This window comes from Leptidea sinapis, chromosome 33 (assembly GCF_905404315.1).
Source record: "Leptidea sinapis chromosome 33, ilLepSina1.1, whole genome shotgun sequence".
In the NCBI taxonomy this organism is placed as follows: domain Eukaryota; kingdom Metazoa; phylum Arthropoda; class Insecta; order Lepidoptera; family Pieridae; genus Leptidea; species Leptidea sinapis.
This window is the reverse complement of record NC_066297.1, coordinates 4,104,768-4,126,012: the sequence shown is the minus strand read 5'-3', so window position 1 is coordinate 4,126,012 and position 21,245 is coordinate 4,104,768. Positions and strand designations below refer to the sequence as shown.

At 38.8% G+C, this 21,245-nt stretch overlaps 3 protein-coding genes across 3 annotated transcripts in view; all 3 read left to right on the top strand.

Moving 5' to 3' along the window:
• Positions 1-21,245, top strand: part of LOC126974656 (putative fatty acyl-CoA reductase CG5065) — a 467,988-nt gene that overhangs the window by 174,357 nt on the left and 272,386 nt on the right. The window lies entirely within an intron of this gene.
• LOC126974617 (putative fatty acyl-CoA reductase CG5065) overlaps positions 1-21,245 on the top strand; it is a 252,713-nt gene that overhangs the window by 203,517 nt on the left and 27,951 nt on the right. The gene's annotated exons all lie outside the window — the stretch shown is intronic.
• LOC126974662 (DNA-binding protein Ets97D-like) lies at positions 1,978-20,654 on the top strand. The gene is made up of 11 exons (XM_050822207.1): positions 1,978-2,278; positions 6,012-6,110; positions 7,539-7,663; positions 9,442-9,613; positions 10,124-10,283; positions 12,902-13,027; positions 14,770-14,843; positions 15,528-15,610; positions 16,343-16,478; positions 17,921-18,074; positions 18,518-20,654. Exons 1-11 carry the CDS (start codon positions 2,134-2,136, stop codon positions 18,639-18,641), a joined length of 1,398 nt encoding a protein of 465 aa, XP_050678164.1. The 5' UTR covers positions 1,978-2,133; the 3' UTR covers positions 18,642-20,654.

Genomic DNA, 21,245 nt, shown 5'->3' with positions numbered 1-21,245 from the left:
ATTGCCTCCGATCGAACTGGCAAATTCACCTCCGCTTCCACATTTGAAATAAGATTTTTTCATCCTGTTAGAACAGTTAACTGAGGTATGGACTTCCCAGCTTACACACCAAAAGCAAAAACTCTACGCTAAGTTTTTTATTTAATACCAAGAAGCCAAAGGGTCAAGTCATTCATTTTTCCCGCATTCTGAAGTAGTTTTTATAATCGTCAACTTCAGTAGTTAGTTGGATATAATTTAGTAGATTTAAATGATTGTACAATTCTATTTTGAGTAAGCACTGTATTACCCAGCATCTTTTACGAATTCTTTTCTTCAACATTAATATGTCGTTTTAACTTTACGTAAATCCATGACGACGCGGCAGTACATACACACGTTGCAATACACGGACTGAAGAAATCAAAATTGACTGTGTGATGTTTTGACGAGATCCAAGATCACGATCAAAGCGTGGTGATTGTGATCTAAATTGACTGTGTACGGGCTACCTATGCATTTTTGATCGCTGAAACTTACTCTAATTGATACTCATAACATAATCCATGCCGGTAGTTTGCACCAAGACATCTTACGGAAATTGATTAAGGTTGCACAGTGACAATTTTATATTCCAAAAACTCACTTAAATATTAATCATTGATTGCAATCGTTCGATGAGGGGATGCAGTCCCGATCAGACATTATAACTCTCTTAGTTGTCTTCACCACACTTGCCCAGTTCTCAGCCGTCACGGGGGTGCAAGAGTTTATGAGTGATTGCAAAATTTTATTCGCTGTGAATGGGGGCCTTGTAATGTTTCTTACTGCATGATCTTCCACTTGTGCCCATTTAAGTTCTAAGGCGTTATATTGGCAGTGATATGGAGGTATCCTAACCACGATATGACCATATTCTGCTGCCATTTCATCGATCACATACCATTTTGCTTTATTTTTGGTTTCCAATATTTTAAACAATTTTATTCTTAACTGGCACCGTACACATTTTCTCAATCTTCACGTAGCCCATTAATAATTTTATGTTTTTTATTGGCTTGCGTTGTCATTTGGTGAGAGTGGTATGGTGCGTTATCAATAAAAATCATTGATGGTTCTTACAACGATAGTAGAAGCATGTTCTTGAACCTCTTCATACGGAGGGGTATTCATATCTTCGTGATAATCGCCAGTTTTCTTAGATTAAATGCCACTAGTGCGTCTTGTTTATAATATTTGCTGCCACGTCACGCCACGTGACACGCAGGTAGCGTGTCACGTTGGCGTTCGCCTTTTCCAATCGGTACTGTCGAGGTGGAAGTAGCAGTGTCTTCAGTCCAGGATTGGGTTACGGTGTGGTTATCGTTGAGGCACAATATTTTTGCCTTTTTTAAAAAGTAGCATCATTCCAATACAATCAACAACAAATCAGTGCGTTCGTTAATATTTTACTATTATCTGATTTTTTATATGAAAAGCCAAAACTTTTAAAACTTTGGCCAATGAAGATTTTTGACAAAGAAAAAGACCACTTCTTTTCAAAAAAATAATAAGTTTTCTTAAAGTTTGAATCTTATTTTTCAGATTGTAGCCACATACATGACCATGAATGGCGCCTGCGTCAAAATCGTCAACTAGTGTCTACTGCCGATAGAAGTGAAAACTTGGAACTAGTATTAAAATTTCATAATATTTATTAATAATATGAACAAATATGTGTAAAAGTGTGTCACTATTATAATTAATAATTAAATTATTAGTATGTCGGTGAATCGACCACAAAAGATTGTCCCCTCCTAAAAAGTGTCTTTACTAATCGATATCGATTATTACGTCCTTTAGGACATTACTATAACTTGTTTGTACAATTCCATTCTCTAAGGATCCCAAAAATTAAATTGTCAACTCAAATGTCTGGTGTCAACTGTCACTTTGAAATCCTACTAACTATTCATGTCATCGTAATTTTGAGTAGTAGTGTTCTGTTTTCAATGTTCATGGCTTCCTTTGGCGCACGCGGAAGTGGATATGAACCCAGTTTCCTTTTCCTTTATTTATATTTTTGAAACGATTTTTCAAAAACAAACAATATTTTTCTTAAAACTTAATATGTTTTGAAATTTTTCTAAGAAGTGTTGTTGAAAAATATCAAAAATGGAAGAGACGGACATTAGTGACCTTCTAAATGTTAGGTCTATTAAAATGGAGATTCTTGAAAACAGATTTGTTGATGATAACGTCGAAACTTCGGATCCTATGTCAATAATACCACAGTATATTGTTACCGAATCCGACTTGGGTAGGTGCATTTACTTTTTCTTTTAATTCTCCCTACTATCTTCTCAAATATTGATAAAGTTTTAATTTTGCTTAGAGTACTGGCCACTTAATTTTCATTAATCAACTTAGTAAAACTTTTTAAATTTTAAATATTTTATTTGATATACCCTCAATATTTATGGTCTAGCTTATGTCTCAACCCTGAGTTTCTGTATGCTGTTCTTTAAAGATACAGCATCTAATTTAGAATTATAGTTTTATGTTGTCCTCATAATTAAATTTTATTTGGAGTGGTATTTACTTTATCAACATTAACGAGTTGTTTATGATAATTTTTGTCAGGTTCACTTGATGGTAAGGGACCTAGCTGCCTATACTTATTTACTTACTCCTGACAACTTATCCAAAGTGGAACTTGGCCTTTGACACAAGAGTCCTCGACTTGTTTATGTCCTGTGTGATATCACTAGTTTTTTATTCTTTTTTGTCGTTCCACCTGTACTTAGGGCAACTTACTGGATATCGGCCCTCTACTAGTCCTGAGTATGCTTTGCTCACGCCACTATCCTCTCCCATGCATTCTATGTTGCTGAGCAAGTGGTTTTAGAGTGGTGACCAGGATCCGCTGCCTATGCTCTCTTGTAATACCAAAGGTATCACAAAAGAATTGCCGGCCTTATAGGTGGTTGTGCACCCTCGTTGGAAAGTGCCCAAGTAGTATCAACCTGGCAATACCACTCAAAAAAGAACTGATTTTGTTGCCAGTTAAGACTGTAAGCTGTATAAATTTTTTCAAATAAAATTTCTATATAATAATTTGCTATTAGTAAATAGACTAAGGTCTGCAGCATAATATGTGGGTAAAATGTTATGACACACTGCTTTCCTATAGGAATAACGAAAGGATAGTATGAAAATAATTTAATGATATATCATTATATTATTTTCATACTATCCTATCTGATATATAATATAATCTAATGATATATCATTAAATTATTTTCATACTATCCTATCCTATGTTAGGTATATTATTATATAGGCAATGCAGCCCATATTAATTTGATTTTAGTCTGAAAGAAGAGGGCTTTTTATTACATAAGTCAAATATAAACATGAGAAAAATTTAAAAAAATTAACATTATCCTATAACTGCCATTCAATAAATACTTGATAATGTAATGTAGTGTATAGTGCCATACTTAGCTGGACTCCTATCTCACAGCCTTAGTTTGGAATTTTTATATTTGTTCAGGCATATAAGGATCAGGTAATGTATTAATGAAGTCAATTCTAGAGAATTAATAGAGGATTCATATCATTTAGCCTAACCAATGGTTGTCAGTTTTATTTGCTTATTATACCTGAAACAAAGTATAGATGCTGTTATATTATAATGGACAAACAGACAATATTACTTATAATATATATATATTTTTTAATATAATGTAACTTTCTGCAATTAGTAGGTTCTATAGAATAAGCAGTATATATATATAAGGGAATGAGACATGCAGAGGCCCTTTTCCAGCGAGAAGGACTCTTTCATTTAGGTTTCTCTATTAGTCAAGATCAGCGGCCGTTTAGGGACAAGGCGCCCATGAGTAAGCTTGATTGAGTGGACTTCTAAACAAGTTCTATATTTTCCTCCAGTTGCTACGATTTCTTGCTTGACCAGAGGAATCTTTGTGTACCTCATTGTTGGTGACCCTTTTCCAATACTTTTCAGGATTGTGTTTTGAGACCTTTGGAGTATCTCAATATTGCAGTGGCTGGCTGTACCCCAAAGCTGGATTCCATAAGTCCAGATTGGCTTGAAGGCTACTTTGTATGGTATGAGTTTGTTCTCCAGAGATACTGGGAGTTCCTACCAACAAGCCAGTACAAGCTTCTGAATTTGAAATTTATTCATCTCGCTTAGCTGTGATGTGCATACTCCAAGTCAATCAACGGTCCAGGTGAATTCCCAAGTATTTAACTGATTCCACTTGTGCAAGAGGTTTACAGACTATGGTAACTGGAGCACTTGCCTTGATCCTCCAAGTCTTCATCCAGACACAAATTTTGTGTACTTAGCTGAATTTGCTTACTTTCTGCTTACCAAAATCGCAGTGTCATCAGCAAAGGTAGCCGTCATAACACCTGAGGTTAGAATATCGGCTGTATAAAGACCTAAGACTGAACCCTGCGGAACATCATCATTACAGTCATAGAATTCAGAGTTGATATCCTCTTCTTTTACTATATTCTCATTAATATTATTACTTTTACAATATTCTCTGATTAAGTTGTTTAGTAGCCTTCCAGAGAGAATAATTAAGTCTTTTCCACACTCAAGGATTCAAGAATCTGCTTGAATTGGTTAGTATGGAAGTCTGATAGCTTTCTTTAAGCTAAGGCATGCTCTGTTGAAGTTCCTTTTATCAATTGGGTGCCTACTTCTACTACAAGACGCACCTCAATCTTCTTTTTTCTTCGATTTGAGTTTTCAAGATAGATGTCACAATTATGATGTACATAATTATATGTTATGTTTTTAAAGTGATAACCCTCCCTGCTCCCTATTAATATACAAATAAAATTTTGAAAAACAAAATTTTCTTTATGTATTCAATTGATTTCCTCTGGTACAGTTTGGCAACTCTCAGAATGGCTTCACTCCTATGGTAGGCCTTCTGCTTGATAGCTTGTGATTCATCATTGCCTTTAACTCCGCAGTGGACTAGGCCCCATTCACATTATTAACTTTTAAATTCTTAGTACTCTTTACTTGATACTTTTCGGGCGCATACTTGAAGTCTTAGATCATTTATACGCACTGACCTCTACTATTACCTATACCACTGGACTGGCGGCTGTCAAAGTGCCATTGTGCCTGTTTGATATTCGCCATGCGCTGTTGCCATGTAGCAAGAGTCTGCGGTACTAAAACTAGTGATGACAACCTAGTGGACAACAGTGGTGGGAAAACCATTTACAAAAAAAAAGTTTACTTTATTACGTTGATTCTTGAAGTATATAATACGGAAAACGAACGAAATTAATTCAAAATGTAAAAATACCTGGCCTGTTTTTATCGTTTGTCTCTATCTAGACGATAAATTGTCTGAGCTTGAACTATTGAAACGTGAGGATTTATTATTAGCCACGTACTGACGCGAGGCAAATCCTCGGTCGGTCAAGACGTTCCTCGCCTGAGGCAAAAGCACGCGCTGCCTAGTACATTTTTGTACAAATCGCAGAATTAATATAAAGGCAGTGGTGGCTATAGTTTTCACACGTCACATTCAAAACTGGCTAAAATATAATCCGCGTTAGGCACGTACAGTCTCTGTTGGACATCACGTTACGATAGCTCGATGCTGGCTCAGCCTGACCGTGGCTCGGCTTGACGCGCACGGTATTTTCATGCAAAAAATCTATAGACCTAGGCGGCCTTCCGCGGCAAACGTCCGAGGCTTCCTCGCGAGGCTACTCAGTCACTACCTGGCTATTAGCAAATGATCACGCTTCTCCCTTATAAAGTATACTAGCAGTTGCCCGCGACTTCGTCCGCGCATAATTTCTGATTTCCTATGAGATTATTTTCCTGCTGGAAGGCCAATAAAACTGATCGACTAAAGTCCTACCGCTAGTAAAAGCCGCACTTCATAGTTCATACCTAAATAGGTGACAGTTCTATATTTTCCAAACATCCCTGTAAACAAAATTACGGTCTCAAATTTAACCAATTCAATTTTAACAAATTTAAGGTCTGATACCTTCGGAGACTGAGATACTGGAAGCTCCCCTGGCCGAGTTCACAGATAATACTATAGATGAAGACACAATACAGAGCACTGAATCCAATGGTGAGTTTTATTCAATTTTTTTATTGATAGGACAGACACTTGCATGTCACATTGTGGCGGTGTAGCGGGACTGCTATATTAAAAAATAGACAAGCAGAAAATATTGACGATGCGAATGAAATATGCCCTTTCCGAAGTAGTGTGTTTGTTTACTAGTAATAGCTTCAAATAAAACTGAATGTTTTAAATTTTCTTAGCCAAATATCAAACAGGTCGTTACAACGTGTAATTTTTAACCTACATGAATAAATAACCTTTGAGTTTGCTAGACAAGCCTCCGGGTCTTCTGATGGGAAGAGATCCCCGCCGCCCCTGCACCACTCACGCAGAAGGAGTTTTGTTCCACAGATCGGTTTTATATGAATGACTGTTCTACGAGTGGTTCTACTGTTCACAAGTTGTCATTACCTGTAGATTTTTTTAGCCCATTTCATACAAAATAACATCATAAAACTATCCAACAATTAGAGCTGGTAATACATAGTTTAACTGCCCATAATAGTAAAATGTCACATGTCAGGCGGGAAGTATCTCAAAACGAGTTGAGACGCAGCACCGCGACACGATCACACCACGGCCAACTCTTAAGGCTCAAAGATGGAATATCTTCGTAAACTGCGGTTTAGGCCTTCAGATGCAGATGACACACTTTTTGTGCTATCGAGCCTGCGGCACACAAAAGTTTGAATAGCGCAAATGTCTTTGGCAGATATTACACAGACTCAACGCACACGACGTACACTTTCGCTCATTTTGTCGGCAGAACTGTAGGGATGTACACGTAAAGTACAGAGATTGCGGTGTATTATTTCGTAATAGAGATATAAAAAAGAAGAAGAAATAGAGAATTTTGGGTTCATCCTATTCTTTCAGAAAGATTATTAAAGGGACTGTTTCAGTTCCAAAACTATATCCAAACTTCATCCCACTAATTTCTTTTTAAATTTCTGTCACTGTATGATATTCTGCCAAAGATGTATCATACAGTGCTGGTCTGTTTTCTATTTCTTAAATCAACATCGATACATAGATGTCTAGCGCCATGATGCACGTCAATCATAACAAGTGCAGACGACAGACTAAAGTGAGCGTTGTCTGCGTTATCGCGTGTTTTTGGCGCACTTTGTGTGCGGCGCGGTCTCTCAGATCTACGAGTATATTTTGATTGTCAGACTTTTTGCGCGTCTTATGCGTTACTACGTATAATTCTATCGCTTTTATTATCACAGACTAAAACGTGCGTCACGTATAGTCTGTCGTCTGTGATAGGCCTTACTTGTATTTTTAACTGGCAAATATTAGTACAAAAGCATAGATGTTGAGGTGAAACAGAAGTACTGCCCCGACAAATCCTGCATAACGTTTAGTTCTACTGCTACTAATATACCTATAATTGTAATGTTTTTAATAAAATATTCTTTATTGCAGATGATAATATAATAGTACAGATGATGGACATACGCACAAGCCTGTCAGAATTGCGCAGAATGTTAGAGAAGAGACTTAATATGGACCTCTCTGATTATACTTTCTGGTTGCAAGACGCCAAAGCGGTAAGTCTTATTGTTTATAGAATGCAAAGCACTATTTTAAAACATCTCAAATTCCCCGTGATTCATAAATAAAGAGAAAGTGCAGAACGCTGCAAAAAATACTATAAAGGCATCGTAATAGCTGGCCAACAGTTGTTGAACTCAGATCGTCGAATAATATGGCAATCTGAAGCTGACTAAGACACCTGAAACTTCGGTGTTAAAAGAGAAGAGGCTCCCAATAGTCTTGTGTAGTTTGCGAACGAACTAATTCGAAAGAGCGCTCCCACAGACGAACTATGCGAACTAGTTCCCAGATCCCTCGTTCCTTAGTTCGTTATTTCATAATCGGTCCCACGAATGCTTCATATTAGTGATCTGTACTACGTATCCTTTTTCGAATTCCAATACTGTTATGTACTTCGCAAACTAAATTACTAAAGTGCTTATTATTATAATATTTCTATATTATAAGTTGTCAGTAGGTATCTAACTATGTTCACTAACTATATTATAGTTTTAATTCGTTAGTTTTAGGGACTTCACTGTAGTTGGCAGTTCTTTAGTAAACTACCGGGAGAAGCCGGATCGATCAGTATCGGATTCGAGAAAAGAACTAACGATCTAAAAGATCGAACTAGTTCGATCAGGAGCTGGGAACTAAATTGACCGCTCCCAGTCGCGAACTATTATGCGCAAGCCTACTCCCAATGATAATCCTTCTCGACAAGTCAACCATACTTCTACTCACCTAATAATAGTAGGTCAAACCGCAAGATGTAGGATTGTGAAAAGACATATCAATGACCTCCAATATACATTGTTATGCAGAAGACAGTACTTAAGATGCTTTATACTCCGGCCACGCTGGTTCCTGGTGCCTGGTGTTACGGATGTCCACGGGCGGCTATCTCACTACTTCCAATCACGCTTGCCTCTTTCCCCGTTTGCCCCCTCTTATATAAAAAATGTCATAGAATTGGGTAAAATGAACTATGTTATATTTACACAAATAATACTGAAAACAAAATTTTATGAACGATGCGGGACCTAGAACCCGCGACTTCTCGCGTTCCGTGCGAGCGCTCTTTCCAACTGAGTGAACCGTTCGAGTGACGTATCGTTGATAAAATCTTGTATGCTTTGTTCAACTCTCAAGTTATGGCTTCATCTACAGAATCTTCTTTACAGTTGATAACCTGCTCAACCCCAATATTTGCATATTAGGAAAATGCCTTGAGATGTTGCTCTTGCTAATCGAAACAATAAAATTTTGTTTTCAGTTTTATTTGTATAATAATTAATCCCAGAAGTGGGAGTTATCATTTAAAAACATAACAATATGTTATATTTATCCCTTAGAAGATTCGACTTGTATCGCAATACCGGATCTCGAAATCTTGAGTGATTGCCAATTCCACGGTCATCTGCATCGGCTCTACAATCAGCAGTTTCGGCTTAGAATCCACTGCACTGTGAACGTCTCGATCAGTTCGAGATCCTTACATTTGTCCCTATCCATTGATCCATACGCACGACACTAGGATATCATGTTATCATGGAACTTTCTGCCACGTGTATCCAAAGTGCGGAATGAGCTCTTCCATAATAAAACCAGTGACGCTTACTTGATGAACTATTGTTGTGCGCCCCCTTTTCGCGAATTGTGTCCACTTTGAACATCGTACTTCCGATACGTAATTCCTATCCTATTGTTTCGATGCTAGCATAATAGGTTTTTTACGCCTATTCTAAAACGAACAATAGTAATAATTTTGTACTGGTGTGTGTTTGTTCAGTTGGAGAACCACAAAACCCTGGTGGAGCAATGTATCAGCGGGTCGGGGGTGGTCCAGGTGAATATTCAGCTCCGGGCCACCCAGCGCAAGATCAACATCATGGACGTGCTCAAACCCGACGAGGAGCTGATGCAGCTGCCACACCTGCCTCACCTGCCTCCGCCTGACACCAGTGAGTCCCGCATTGCTCATTGAAAGATAATCTAAAAGTACAGCCAGCAAAAAAAGGAAACTAAAGATAAAATTGACACAATAGATAGAAATGGCAACCGATAATCTCAAGTCTACAGTCTCTTGAAGTTTCGCAAAAAAATCAAACTTCTAAGTTAAGGTAAAAAAAAGATACTCAAGAAAACTTATATTTGGACACTCTGAAGCGAATCATAATTTCTAAGGTATTTTCCGTTGGTTGGTTTAAATTTGGCAAGTAATACCTATAAGGGAAAATTCCGAAAACAAATTAAATCGTAAAAAACATAGTTTATTACAAGGAACGGACGGCGCGGTCCAAATTTTGAATTAAGTTGACCGTGTCATGTGGGGTATATTATTATCCATACACATTACTAGGTAGGTACCTAATATTACCTAGTTTTTTCTACCAGCTACTGCGTGCGTTGTATAATAGATCCAATACGCTGAAGCATTGTTTGATTGCCAAGACTGCTTAAGCATATCACAGTCCAGGTCGACGAGGAGCCTTCGGAGGTGATCTCTCAGTCGGTGGAACAGCTCCGGCAGCCCGTGGAGGAGCCCAAGCCGCCCATAGTCAAGTGGATCGTAGACGAACACTTCAGGAACGAGCACAGCAAGGCGAAGATCCCACAGGACCCCATGGAGTGGTATTTAACATATATTTTGAAACGAGCAACACATTCCCCCCCGATGTTAAGCGACACACCCTTCCCACTACAATGGAGGGCCGCTCAGGGTTTTTCAAAATCCGACATTTAGCTGGTACCGCCACTGCGGTCGTCACTTTAACACATGACCTAGGTGTCAGTAGCCAAGTGACTCGGCTACAGCGGTGACGGCGTCCTTCACGTCTAAACAACAAAGGGTGCTTGGCTGAAAATAATGAGGCCGCAATTGGCATTCTTTTATGGTAGAAGGAGGACAAATAAGCGTGCGATGAACCTGATGTTAAATGGTCACCGCCGCCCACATTCTCTTGCAACACCAGAGAAATCATACGAGCGTTGTAGGCTTTTATGTAGATGTACGCGCTTTTTTAAAGGTGCCGATGTCGTTTCGTCCTGGAAACACCGAACAAGGATGCTCATTCCATGGCTTGGTTGTACGTAGAAAAAGCTTTTCCTTGAAATACCGCACTGTACAGGAACGTCACACATCCAGATGGTAGGTATCATATTCTAATATGTGGCATGTCGTGCGAAAGTGGTATACGGCGGCAGAAATCAGGCCAAGCACCGTGCCGATCACGTGCCTAACACAGCCCCTTTTATGTTTGCTGCCGTCTACTATAGGTCAGTGTTTCGCTGGATGATCCAGATGCCGCTTCAGACGCTTTTCCTGATGTGGTACTACATCCGCCTCGGTGCCTATCAGTGGCAGGTCACAACCTTGGTTTGACTGCAAACAGTACAGTTTCTGTCACCGTCGCCCAGCTAATGAGCTTCTTGCCTCACCCATAAATCGGTGCAAGCGGTTGAGTCGAAGGGAGTGGCGTTGGCGGTAAGTTTGGACATAGCAAAGGCTTTCGATCGGGTGTGGTGGTGTAATAGTAAAACTGCCATCCTATGGGCTTCCCGAGAGGTTGTGCAAATGGGTCACTATCTATTTGGTCGATAGGAGCATCAAGGTTGTTATCAACGGTGCGTGCTCCGACTTAAAACCGATAAACACTGGTGTCCCGCAAGGCTTTCCCCTACATTGTTTCCTCTGCATATCAATTATATGCTGCAAATCATCATTATTCATTGCTATGCAGACCATAGCACAGGGTATGCTTCCTACACCGGCCGTGCCAACATGTCCTGGGATAGCGTCGACGAGAACCGGAACAAACTTATGTCTGAAATCGAGACTTTGCTTTGCAAAGTATTGGAATGGGGCCAACAAAATTTTGTCCAATTCATCCCCAAGAAGACACAAGTTTGTGCGTTCACCACTTAAAAGTCTCCCTTTGTTGTATTTGCCACCCCTTCTATCGGCTTACTCGTCGTCGATATATCGAGCGACGTTCAGTTTCGTGGTCACTTGGAAGAGACTGCCAAACTGGCCTCTATAAAGCTTGGTGTACTCAGTAAGGCCTGACTACTTAAGACTGTAACTACTTCACCATAAGCCTGCAATTATATAAGGCGCTAATTCGGCCCCACATGGAGTACTGTTCCCACCTTTGGGCATACAACGAAGAGCGGCTCGAATCATCTGGATGACGTAGAGATGTTGGTTCTCTCTGCATCTTCTACAGCACGGGGAGTGCTCAGAGGAGCTGTTCGGGTTGATTCTAGCGGCTGAAGTCTGCCATTCCACAATCGCGCGTTTTGCAAGAAATTTCTTGCCCCGCCTTACTTTGTGGAATCAATTAACGCCTGCTGTTTTCCCGAACCGATACGACTTAGGGACCTTTAAGAAAAGAGCATATTCCCTCCGACCTTAAATGCGATGCGAGGCCGGCGATCTCTTGACACCTGTTGTTACGGATGTCCATGGGCAGTTGCCTCACCACTCGCAAACCCGTGAGCCTCTTGCCCGTTTGCCCCCTCTTATATATAAAAAAAAAGTGTGCGTGTACTTATGTATGCACGCAAGAAGTTATACTTCTTTGGCCTAACGAAGTAAAAATAATTAAAAAGATTTTTTCCTCGTGTTATTCTACGTTTTCAGAAAGAACAATTTTGTAAAAATCTTGCAAACATGGCTTTTACAATTAATTATTAAATAATTAATAGGGCCGTATCGGCTTGAACCCTTTGCCTGTTCTAATAATGGACGAAGAAACGCAAACGCCAGAAAATTTTAGGAACCAACTTCAACCTGTTACTTTTGTGTTACAGTGATGCGCGCGCATCTTAAATTTTCACTCTCATCATTTTTTCAAAACGCGCCTAAAGTAGTATAACTTATAGTGCCCAGTTTACGATATGTATGATTTTCTTGTTTTTGGGACGAGACGAGCAAGGCGTTCATCTGATGGTAATTGATACGCCCTGCTCATAACAATGTAGTAGCGCTCTGGTTTCAGGAAAAAAAACCCAAATATTCTGATCGGTACTACAATTGCGCTCGTCACATTGAGACATAAGATGTTAAGTCTCATTTGCCCAGTAATTTTACTAGCTACGGCGCCCTTAAGGCCGGATACACATTACTGCTTCATGGCCGAAATAGGCGTCGTCGTTGGTACTTTGGGTACCAACCCATAATCTAGCCGGCATCCTTTGCAAAGGAGCCTCCCACTGGTAAAATACGGTGAAATTGTATGATGCGGCAGGTCAGTGCAGCATGTGAAGCTGTGGATTGTTTGGGCGGTGCGGCAGTTCAACCTTGCCGGCGTGAGACTAGCGGACTGGGCTCTGGCTGGGCCGCAGCTGTGCTCTCTCTCCAACACAGCCTTCAAGTGAGTCTCACACAGACAGTAGTTGCAGGCAGATGCCAGACACATTGAGATGAAACAGCTGAGGCCTATTAAACAATTCTGAAACAAAATACAGTAAAAAGGCATAAAATGCATTTATTTTCTCAAAATTGATTCCTTTAGAATTCTTTTTGATGTCGTTTCTAATATACTAGATACTACTACCGCTTTGGAAACAAATAGCGCTCTGAGACAGAAGAAGCGGCGCAAGAAACTCTCACAGAAACTCTTTTTTTTGCGCTCTTTTTAATGAAATGAAACAGTCACGCTACTGCGGGGAGACGATCATCAGATCGATAAGGACGTCTGTAGCTCCGGCTTAAATAGTCAAAAACTAAAGTTCCATTCTCGTAAATTTTCTCCTCCAAAAATTTATATACCGTTACGAAATTTTGGAAACTGAACTGTTCTATGTCGGACTATTTTGAATTTGAATTCATTCGCTTATTGTTGTCCAATTTTATGCTAGGCCTAAGTTACGACCTACATGATTTAGGAAGCATTTTAAAGGACTCTAATAGCACTTACAAAAAAAAAAAAACTAATTAGGTGGTTTAATGAAAGCACTATGCAAGCGAAGCTTTTTTTAACAAAATATCATATTAATATCACCATACTAATCGAAAGAAGAATAAAGAAATTTATATTATATAGACTTGTTCATAAAAGAAAAATATAATAAAAAAAACCCTTTGCCAGCTGTTGGGTTCGAACCCTATCGGGAACCAGGTCTTAAATCTAGTGGCTTACCTTACCACTCAGCCAACCTGACTTGGAAGCAGTTTTTAAACGTTGTTTGCGATTATTTTGTGACACTGATATACTAACTACCTGCTGGTTTTAAGGAGAATCTCACACAAGTGAACGATCAGCCTTTTCCACTCTTTCTCACCGAAAAAACTATCAGATAACATTCTATTTGTTGGCTTACCTCGAAGGCACATCCCCAAACTACTCCTATTTATAGGGAAGATTATTTCACTGATGCCACAACATACAAAAAGCCTTGTAATTTTACAATGGACATACAGACAGTTGTTATTTCTTTACGTTTAAGATGTTAACTCTCAGTCACAGTAAGACGGCTTTCAATCAGTTTATTTTACAAGTACTTAGAATTGAACAATGCGTTAGTTTAAAATGGTTTCGTTCACTACTGAGATTTACCCGCGGCTTGGTACGCGAGTGTTGTCGCCACGCCAACCGGCCGACACCTACACCGTTCATAAATCTTGGTCAGTTTGTTAGACTCTCTAGTTGTGACGTCATCAACAGAATCTGCTTTACAGATGATAACCCGACCACCTGCTCATCCCCAATAAATGTATATTGGGACATTGACTCGAAATGTTGCTCTTTCAAATATATAATAGTTATTTATGCAAAACTGTTGTGTAATAAGGGGTATTAAAACACGAATGTGATAATAGTATCACAGGAGTGTTTTAATACCTAATTATCAACAGTTGCATACAAGACTTAATCTACACCAATAATATGAATCCTCTATAAAAGATTCTGAAACAGTCAGCTTAATGCTAACATTAAAAAGCCAGTCCTAGTAACCATAATATCATCCAAAAGAGTGTTATTATGAAAACGGTTGATATAAAAGAAAAATAAAAAAATAGAAAAGAAAAAGAAAAGAAAAGAAAAACATAGAGTATTTAAAGCATGGGTGTATATAAACATTATTAACATGAGTGTAATTTATCTTGTTTCAGAGAGAAGGTGCCTTCGGACCCGGGAGACTTGTTTTGGACTCACTTCGAGCTGTTGAGGAAATGTAAATTTATAGGTAATAGTTATTATAAATGAATTATAGAAACTGCGTGAGCAGAATACTTGACCTGCCTGATGCCCAACGGCATCTTGGTGAAATTTAATGAAGACTGGTCGTGGTGGGTAATCTTAAAGCTTCTTCCACAACCTACTACTTTCCTACTACAAAGCTGTGGAATGAGCTTAATTGTGCGGTCTTTCCGGGACGATACGATATGGGTACCTTAAAAAAAATCGCGTACACCTTCCTTAAAGGTCGGCAACGCTACTGGGATTCCTCTGGTGTTGCAAGAGAATGAGGGCCGCCGTTATCATTTTACAACAGGTGGCCCTTGTACGCTTGTTTGTGCTCCTTTTCCATCATCAGCCAGAAGACGTTCACAGCTGGACAGAGGCTTCTCCCAAAAATTTCCACGACGATCGGTCCTGCGCTGCTTTCATCCAACATATTCCGGCTATCTTGACCAGATTGTCGGTCCATCTTGTGGGGGGTCCAACCACCAACACTGCTTAGGTACGTGGCCGCCATTTGACGACTTTATTGCTCCAACGGTCATCTGTCCGTCGAACTATGTGCCCTGCCCACTGCAACTTCAGTTTTGCAATATTTTTCCATAAAAAAAAGTAATACTGACACGTGTTTAGATCCACACAAGGATGAGGATTAGCTGATGTTAAAGGAACTGATGTTGCGTTACAGCTGTGGTGCAAACGGAGGAGCAGGAGAAAGATCCTCTCAGCCTAGAGAAGCCGCAGGTAGCCATCAGGAAGAAACCAAAGCAGGTACGGAAATATCAGTGCAACCATCCAATAACGCCCATTTGTTTAATTTGAAGCAGTAATGTTTACACATTACTGCTTCACGACAGAAAGGCTTACTACTTAGACTGGCTGTTTTAATGTTAGTAGTGAGCAATCTTTTAGTGGATTCATATTGTGGGTGTAGATAAAGTATTGTATGCAACTGTTTATAATTAGGTATAAAAACACTCATGTGATACTATTATCACACTCGGCTTCGCCTCCACATTCGTGTTTTAATATCCCTTATTACATAACAGTTGCATAAATAAATAGTAAATTAAAAACACCAAATCAAATAATATTGGACTTTATGCACTGCTGGTCAGTAGATGTTAGCATATTGTCCCGTACTGTTTATCACATTGCTTTAAATTATGTTAAAAAAATGTGTGACGATATGAAAGATACAAGCCTATTGAAAAGAAAATGTATTTAAATTTAAAACATTTAAATCACTATTCAGTAATTGAAATAGTTTTTCCTAGTGATGTGTAACTCTTAGATCATTAATACCTCTAGATAGTCTATGACAGCTGTGAAAACTACAAAAACATTGAGTTTTGAGATAACCTCTATTTTGAGCAATGCACGCACACTAACACAAAGTGTAACAAAAAAACTAATATTCCTGGTCTGTTTTTATCGGTTGTAACAGCAAGAGACTATGTAGACGTATAAATTATCTATGGTGTAAATGTTTCCGTCTTCTAGATCCGTCTGTATGAATCGGAGCAGGGCCGAGCGGAGCTTAGCCCGCGCCTCGGGAACAACGGACAGATCCAGCTGTGGCAGTTCCTGCTGGAGCTGCTGACTACCGCGGAGTACTATGACGTCATCCGGTGGAGCGGTCAGTGTGCAATCATTAACTCCTGCCAAGTCCTTACAGGGAAAATAGAAAGAAAAATAAAGAAAAAAAAAGAAAAATGTTCATTTGTGACGTTATATTGATGTACTGTACTGTAGGTACATCTATCTGTACAAAAGACTTAAAAATTAAAACTTAAAAAATTAATCGTAAAAAAATTGAGGAATATTATTTTCTATAAGTCAACCAAGTGGTCTCAACTCAGCATATTCGCTAGTTTGAAAACCAGCGCTTCCGTTGGGCCATTTGATGACGTCGCCTTAAAGGTAATATAAAATATTAACTAATGTAAGGTTGTACGCTAAAACTATTCAAAAAGAAAAAGAAACAGTGAAATAATTAAAAAAAAAATAAAGTTACACGTAATTCATTTAATTATATTAAGCATCGCAGTGTATCACGGTCTGTGACAGCGAGTGGTTTAATTTAGATTTTAGATTTAGTACTGGTTTACTCTGTGGGCGCAGGTGAAGCTGTGACTGTATGTAAATATTATCTTAATTGTCAATTTCGGTAAGTGGCATAAAGTACTGACTGTAACGTATAAACTGTCTCCGGCTTCATAATCAGGTTTATCGCATCTCGACACATAATAATTACGTCCACCTCCGTCATTGGCGCTGCCGCCCACTTTTCACTATCCGGCCTAGCCGCACTGTGTCTGGTGTTAGATCTCCAATACCACGACAGCACGCTGACTGCGCTGAATGCAATGCTATCCGAATCTACACCCTGTGACATATTTGCAGAACAATTCTAGCTTCGTTGTGAGTCGGTGTTTGCAGTTTTGTGAATGTTCCATATGAAGAAACCCTAAGAAAATACAAGTTTGTGCGTTCGCCGCTAAATTGTCTCCCTTTGTCCTGCCCACCACTTGTATCGGAATACTCGTCGTCGATATATCGAGTGATGTTCAGTTCGGTGGTCACTTGGAAGACAAGGCCAAACTGATCTCTAAAAGGCTTGCTGTAACCAGTACCAGCTTTTTCTATTTAACGGGATACAACAAAGAGCGGCTCGAATCATCTGGCTTTGCGTATAAAATGTGGGTTCTCTCTGCATCTTCTAACGCATTTATCACGGGGAGTACTCAGAGGAGTTGTTCAGGTTGACTCCAGCGGCCGTATTGAACCAGCGGACATTACGTTGAAATGCAAAATACCACCCATATTATGTTGACGCCTGGCATTCAATACCCGCGCGTTTTGTATGAAATTTATTGCCTCGCACAGCCATTTGTGGCATCAAAAACTGGCTGCTGTTTTCCCGAACCGATACGACGCAGCTTTTGACACCTGTCGTTGCGGATGTCCATAGGCGGTTGCCACACCACTCCCCGTGAGCCTATTGAGCCAAGTTTTATAAGGTTTTTTTTGTTGTTTTGAATGAGGCAATGGCATTTGAATGGTGTTTTGTACGCGCAGGCAACGAGGGCGAATTCAAGCTGCTGGAGCCGGAGCGCGTGGCGCAGTTGTGGGGGCGCCGCAAGCAGAAGCCGGCAATGAACTATGAGAAGCTGTCCCGCGCGCTGAGGTACTACTACGACGGAGACATGATCGCCAAGGTGCCAGGCAAGAGGTGAGCGAGTGTGTTGTATGGTGCATGGTGTACAATACATACATAAAAGTAATACGATAACACACTAAATACAGTGTCTTTCCGATAAACGGAGGGCACGACATTCAAATTACCAGTGGGTAGTCCCTGAAATAAGTTCCAAGCCGCAAACATCACATTTCAAGGAATTCGTGTTTAGAGCTTAATAAATATTATTAGTGTATTAAATACATGTGGGTTTGGCTACTATGCCGTGATGCCATTTAAAGAGTGACAGTAGGGCTGCCATTTTTTGTCAGTCCGTTAATATGAATCACGTGACCAGTTTTGTGTTCTCAACTAAATTTCGACATGATTGTGGTTCGGAAGTTTTTCTGGAATTAAATCCAAATAATAACAGCAGCGACTTAAATTGGCGATATCTCCGTAAGAACAGATAAATGAGTTAATGTCATTGCGGGCAGGTTTGTGTATAAGTTCGTCTGCGACCTGCAACACGTGCTGGGGTACCACGTGGCGGAGCTATCCGCCCTGGTCCGGGAGATGTACGAGGAACAGCAATGCTACGCAGACTTCAACTCCCGGTAGCCGCGACCAGTTCCGCTGGTGTCCTGGCCGATATCGAGCAGAAGGAAGGAATAGCCGATTAGCATCATGACTAATTTTTTTTATTGAGTAAGACCATTGCGACTCCTTTGCACAGGATGCCTGCTAGTTTATGGGTACCATAACGTAAATGGTAAATGTTGAACTCAGACACTTTATGGTTCACCCTTCTGGCTTCTTCATTTATTATTTTCCAAGTTGTTTTATTATGTGAGAACCATACATGTACAACTATCTAGACCCCCAATTGCCTATTAAAAGCTCGTCAAAAATGTCTGAGACAACAATGAATTATTGCTCTGATTCAATTGAAATGTTGATTAGCAGTGGGAGGCTCCTTTGCACCGGATGCCGGCTAGATTATAGGTACCACAACGGCGCCTATTTCTGCCGTGAAGCAGTAACGTGTAAGTATTATTGTGTTTCAGTCTGAAGGGCGACGCGCCGCAGCTAATGAAATAACTGGGCAAATGAGACATAACATGTTATGTCTCTAGGTGACGAGCGCTGTTGTAGTGCCGTTAAAAATTTTTGGTTTGTCAAGAATCCTGAGCGGTACTGAATTATAATGGGCAGGGCGTATCAAATACCATCAGCTGAACATCCTGCTCGTCCCGTCCCCTATTTTCATAAAAAGTAGGTTTTTATAAAAAAAATAAACGTTACAGAACAATAGTGCCTATAAATAAACCTTAAATAATTTATGCGTCTAGATAGTCTCTTGCTGTTAGACAACCGATAAAAAGACAGCCAGGAATATTGGTTTAGTGTGCGTGACTAGCTACGTCTTACACTCGCGATTTGTATGACGCTTTGTGTTAGTGTGAGTGAATTTCTCAAAATAGAGGTTAGTTATAGTAATTTTTTTTCGACGTTTTCACAGCTCTCTAGACGTATAATTAATAATCTAAGACATAAAAATTTTGTTTCCCATATTAAATACAATTGATTTAATTTAAATCAATTTTTCATACTTAATAGGTGATTTAGCACAAAAAATAAACTTAAACATATTTCAAAGTTTTAATACAGTGATGTTAATCTTATTAAACAAAAAAGTTTCATTATTTTTATAATTAAATTTAGGCAAAGAGGATATAAATAAATTTATACTAGAAAATTTATCATTATGCAGTTGAGTAGCACGATTAATATAACGGTTATTGGTATTACAAGTTCTACGTTTGAAAGTAGAGAATAGGAGTTTTTATTATAAACTAGCTAACCAGACTGACGTTGTTCTGTATATATAATAAATAAAATAATGTTTTTTATGAACTTGTCAACAATATTTCATAAGATCAAGAATTATTTCGTAAAATATGCTCCCTGTTGTTATAATGAAATTGTTTCACAGCAGAACTGTCAAACCGTGTGTCAATAAATTCTCTTACAGAAAATATGTCCATACAAAATAAATATTGAAAATAAAATAATTGTTGACCTCAAATCGAAATAAAAACTAACCTATTTCTCAAGTTGTTTAAGATATCCAATAAATCATTAATTCACCTTGTATAATTTGTGCACAACGTGTAGAGAGACAAGCTAGCTTGGTACATAACAAAGAAAAATAAATTGTATGAATTTTTTAAATTAAAATGATGCATTTTTTCATGTTTTTATTAGGTATTTAAATGTTACTACGTTAGTTTACTAACGGCAATTTAAGAAATTGTGTATTATACTTATTGTTCTGTTGCATTTGTTCACACACACGTTATGAAAAAAAGGACTGTGTAACGTGAAGTTAGTTACGAATGAAATTTCTACTTATTGTAATATGACTCATACAATGGGAATAAGTGGGTGCCGCGCAGATGGCCTTGCGTTGAGCACCATCACTATGGGATTACTGGTATCGGCTGCATACCAGTGATACCATAAGTCACATATTATCTCTCAAATATGTAACTGTAATAAAACCGGCATTATTGTCACAATAAGTAAAGATGCGACATATTTTGTACAAATAAAGTTTATTATTGTTATAAATTTGTTTTATTTGTTGTCCGCTGCACGACAGAAATTAAAACTTCAACAAGGTTCTTCGAGCACAAAAATATAATTTGTTTTGTTTTTAGCTCTTCGAGCTCAAAGGTCTGGTAGAAGTTTAATAAAACACTATTTTTAAAATTTTCAAACGGCAATAACTGTTGAATGAATCAACCGATTTTCACGCGGTTGGCGGCATTTTTTTGCGGCGGTTTTTTGAGCCTCATAAAGAATCTTTGAGTTTAAATTGATCGAACTTGGAATTTCGAAGTAATTCCGGAAAAACACTTTTCGGTTTTCCTTTGAGAACGATATCTCACGAACAGTCTTAATTGGTTGATTCTGAAGTTCAGTAGATTGATATAGGACAATAATAAGAAAATTTGTTGGGATTTTCAAGAATCCTGAACGGCACTGCATTGTAATGGGTAGGCCGTATCAATAACGATCAGCTGAACGACCTGCTCGTTTTGTCCCTTAATTTTTTTTTAATGTTTTTTTTTTAAATATTTTCACATGAAAATTTTTTATTTTTTCTCATATTCGCGCAGTGTGAAGTATTCTATATGTAGAGCCAAATACAATTTTTGA